The sequence below is a fragment of the Dipodomys spectabilis genome, unplaced genomic scaffold, assembly GCF_019054845.1.
Source record: "Dipodomys spectabilis isolate Male_0828 unplaced genomic scaffold, ASM1905484v1 ptg000038l, whole genome shotgun sequence".
Lineage (NCBI taxonomy): Eukaryota > Metazoa > Chordata > Mammalia > Rodentia > Heteromyidae > Dipodomys > Dipodomys spectabilis.
In genome coordinates this window covers 3354057-3357144 of record NW_024870715.1, presented here as the reverse complement: position 1 = coordinate 3357144, position 3088 = coordinate 3354057, and the positions used below count along the sequence as shown (strand labels likewise).

The 3088-nt window shown below is 63.3% G+C and overlaps 1 protein-coding gene across 1 annotated transcript; it reads left to right on the top strand.

Annotated features, from left to right (window-relative positions):
• The first annotated feature begins 1118 nt into the window (after window positions 1-1118).
• Foxg1 (forkhead box G1) lies at window positions 1119-2600 on the top strand. Its single transcript, XM_042677423.1, has one exon. The coding sequence runs from the start codon at window positions 1119-1121 to the stop codon at window positions 2598-2600; it is 1482 nt and encodes a 493-aa protein (XP_042533357.1).
• Window positions 2601-3088: the final 488 nt, after the last annotated feature.

The following is a 3088-nucleotide window of genomic DNA, read 5'->3' as shown; positions in this document are numbered from 1 at the left end:
AGGAGAGGGGGTTTGGGTGGCTCCGGGCACGCGCGCGCGCGGGCGCGGGCGCGCGGGGTGGAGGGGGCGCCGAACAGGGCCGCGGCGCAGCGTGCTCCCGCTGGCGTATCCCTGCGCGCGGCGCGGCGCGGCGCGGCCGCGAGGTCCGAGGCCCGCGGAGAGGGGGTGGGGGAGGCGGACGCCCCGAAGGGGGCGGGAGCTAAAGGGTGGGGTGGGACGGGACGCGGGGCGGGGGGGGGGGGGGGGGGGAGGAGAGGGGAGGGGGTCCGGCTTCTCCGATTGGCCCACGGGAAGAGAGACGCTCCGGCACGCCGCCGGCTCTGATTGGCTCAGCGGTAGGAAAGGTTAAACCAAAAATTTTTTTACAGCCCTAGTGTGCGCCTGTAGCTCGGAAAATTAATTGTGGCTATAGCCGCCTCGATCGCTGTCTCCCCGAGCCTCGCCGCGGCCGCTCCGGGACGCGCCCGCCCGCCCGCCCGCCGCCCGGCTCTCCCCCCCTTTGGGCTGCTGCTGCTGCTGCTGTGACTGCTGCTGCGAGAGGAGGAGGAGGAGGAGGAGGAGGAGGAGGAGGAGGAGGAGGAGGAGGAAGAGGGGGAGGAGGAGGAGGAGGAGGAAGAGGGGGAGGAGGAGGAGGAGGAGGAGGGGGAGGAGGAGGAGGATAGGAGGAGGAGGAGGAGGAAAGGAGGAGGAGGAGGAGGAGGAAGCAGCCTGAGGGGGGGGGGGAGCGGGGGGGTGGGGGGGGGAAGACCAAGAAGTAGAGTTGGGAGCTAGGGAGCTTCACCCCCGGGGTGGTGGTGGTTTCTTTTTTTTTTTCCTTCTTTTTTCCCCTCTTTTTTCTTTCCCCCTCTTCCTCTTCTCCCTTTTTTTTTTTTTTTTCTAATTCCTGAGGGGTGGCTGCTGCTTTTGCTACATGACTTGCCAGCGCCCGAGCCTGCGGTCCAACTGCACTGCTGCGGGTGCGCTCCGCGCTGCCGCCGCCGCCGCCGCCGCCGCCCGCGCCCCCCGCGCTCCGCCCGGCGCCCACCGGTCACCATCGCCTCCCGCCACGCCGCCGCCACCGCAGCCCGGCTCCCGCGCCGCCGCCGCCGCCGCCGCCGTTTCCCCTCGACGACTGGGTGATGTTGGACATGGGAGATAGGAAAGAGGTGAAAATGATCCCCAAGTCTTCGTTCAGCATCAACAGCCTGGTACCCGAAGCGGTCCAGAACGACAACCACCACGCCAGCCACGGCCACCACAACAGCCACCACCCCCAACATCACCACCACCACCACCATCATCACCACCACCCGCCGCCGCCCGCCCCGCAACCGCCGCCGCCGCCCCAGCCCCAGCAGCCGCCGCCGCCGCCGCCTCCCCCGGCACCGCAGCCCCCCCAGGCACGAGGCGCCCCGGCCGCCTCGGACGACGACAAGGGTCCCCAACAACTGCTGCTCCCGCCGCCGCCGCCGCCGCCGCCGCCCTCGGCCGCCGCCCTGGACGGGACCAAGGCGGACGGGCTGGTGGGCAAAGGCGATCCAGGCGCTGCGCCCGGGGAGCTGGCGCCCGTCGGGCCGGACGAGAAGGAGAAGGGGACCGGTGCTGGGGGGGAGGAGAAGAAGGGGGCGGGCGAGGGCGGCAAGGACGGGGAGGGGGGCAAGGAGGGCGAGAAGAAGAACGGCAAGTACGAGAAGCCACCGTTCAGCTACAACGCGCTCATCATGATGGCCATCCGGCAGAGCCCGGAGAAGCGGCTGACCCTCAACGGCATCTACGAGTTCATCATGAAGAACTTCCCGTACTACCGGGAGAACAAGCAGGGCTGGCAGAACTCCATCCGCCACAACCTGTCCCTCAACAAGTGCTTCGTGAAGGTACCGCGCCACTACGACGACCCGGGCAAGGGCAACTACTGGATGCTGGACCCGTCGAGCGACGACGTCTTCATCGGGGGCACCACGGGCAAGCTGCGGCGCCGCTCCACCACGTCGCGGGCCAAGCTGGCCTTCAAGCGCGGGGCGCGGCTCACCTCCACCGGCCTCACCTTCATGGACCGCGCCGGCTCCCTCTACTGGCCCATGTCGCCCTTCCTGTCTCTGCACCACCCCCGCGCCAGCAGCACTTTGAGTTACAACGGCACCACGTCGGCCTACCCCAGCCACCCCATGCCCTACAGCTCCGTGTTGACTCAGAACTCGCTGGGCAACAACCATTCCTTCTCCACGGCCAACGGGCTGAGCGTGGACCGGCTGGTCAACGGGGAGATCCCCTACGCCACCCATCACCTGACGGCCGCCGCCTTGGCCGCCTCGGTGCCCTGCGGCCTGTCGGTGCCCTGCTCGGGGACCTACTCTCTCAACCCCTGCTCCGTCAACCTGCTGGCGGGACAGACCAGTTACTTTTTCCCCCACGTCCCCCACCCGTCAATGACTTCGCAGAGCAGCACCTCCATGAGCGCCCGGGCCGCCTCCTCCTCCACGTCGCCGCAGGCCCCTTCTACCCTGCCTTGTGAGTCGTTAAGACCCTCTTTGCCAAGTTTTACGACGGGACTGTCCGGGGGACTGTCTGATTATTTCACGCATCAAAATCAGGGGTCTTCTTCTAACCCTTTAATACATTAACGTCCCCGGGACCCAGACTGTAAGTGAACTTTTACACACACACACACACACACACACACACATACATACACACATTTGCATTGTAAATGATAATTAAAAATAAGTCCAGGTATTTTTTATTAAGCCCATCCCCCCCCTTTCTCCCACCCTCACCCCCCCCCATTTCTGTACGTTTGTTCAGTCTTTAGGGTTGTTTATTATTCTAACAAGGTGTGGAGTGTCAGCGAGGTGCAATGTGGGGAGAATACATTGTAGAATATAAGATTTGGAAGTCAAAAAATGATAGTAGAACGTGTATCTAAATAGTGACTGCTTTACCATTTCATTCAGACCTGACAAGTCTATCTCGAAGAGCTGCCAGAAGTCCATGTGTTGCAGTATTATAAGTTATCATGGATCTGTCTGGTGGACACAGACCTTGAGAACAACCTAAATTATGGGGAGAGTTTTTAAAATGTTAAACTGTAATTTGTATTTAAAAAGCATTC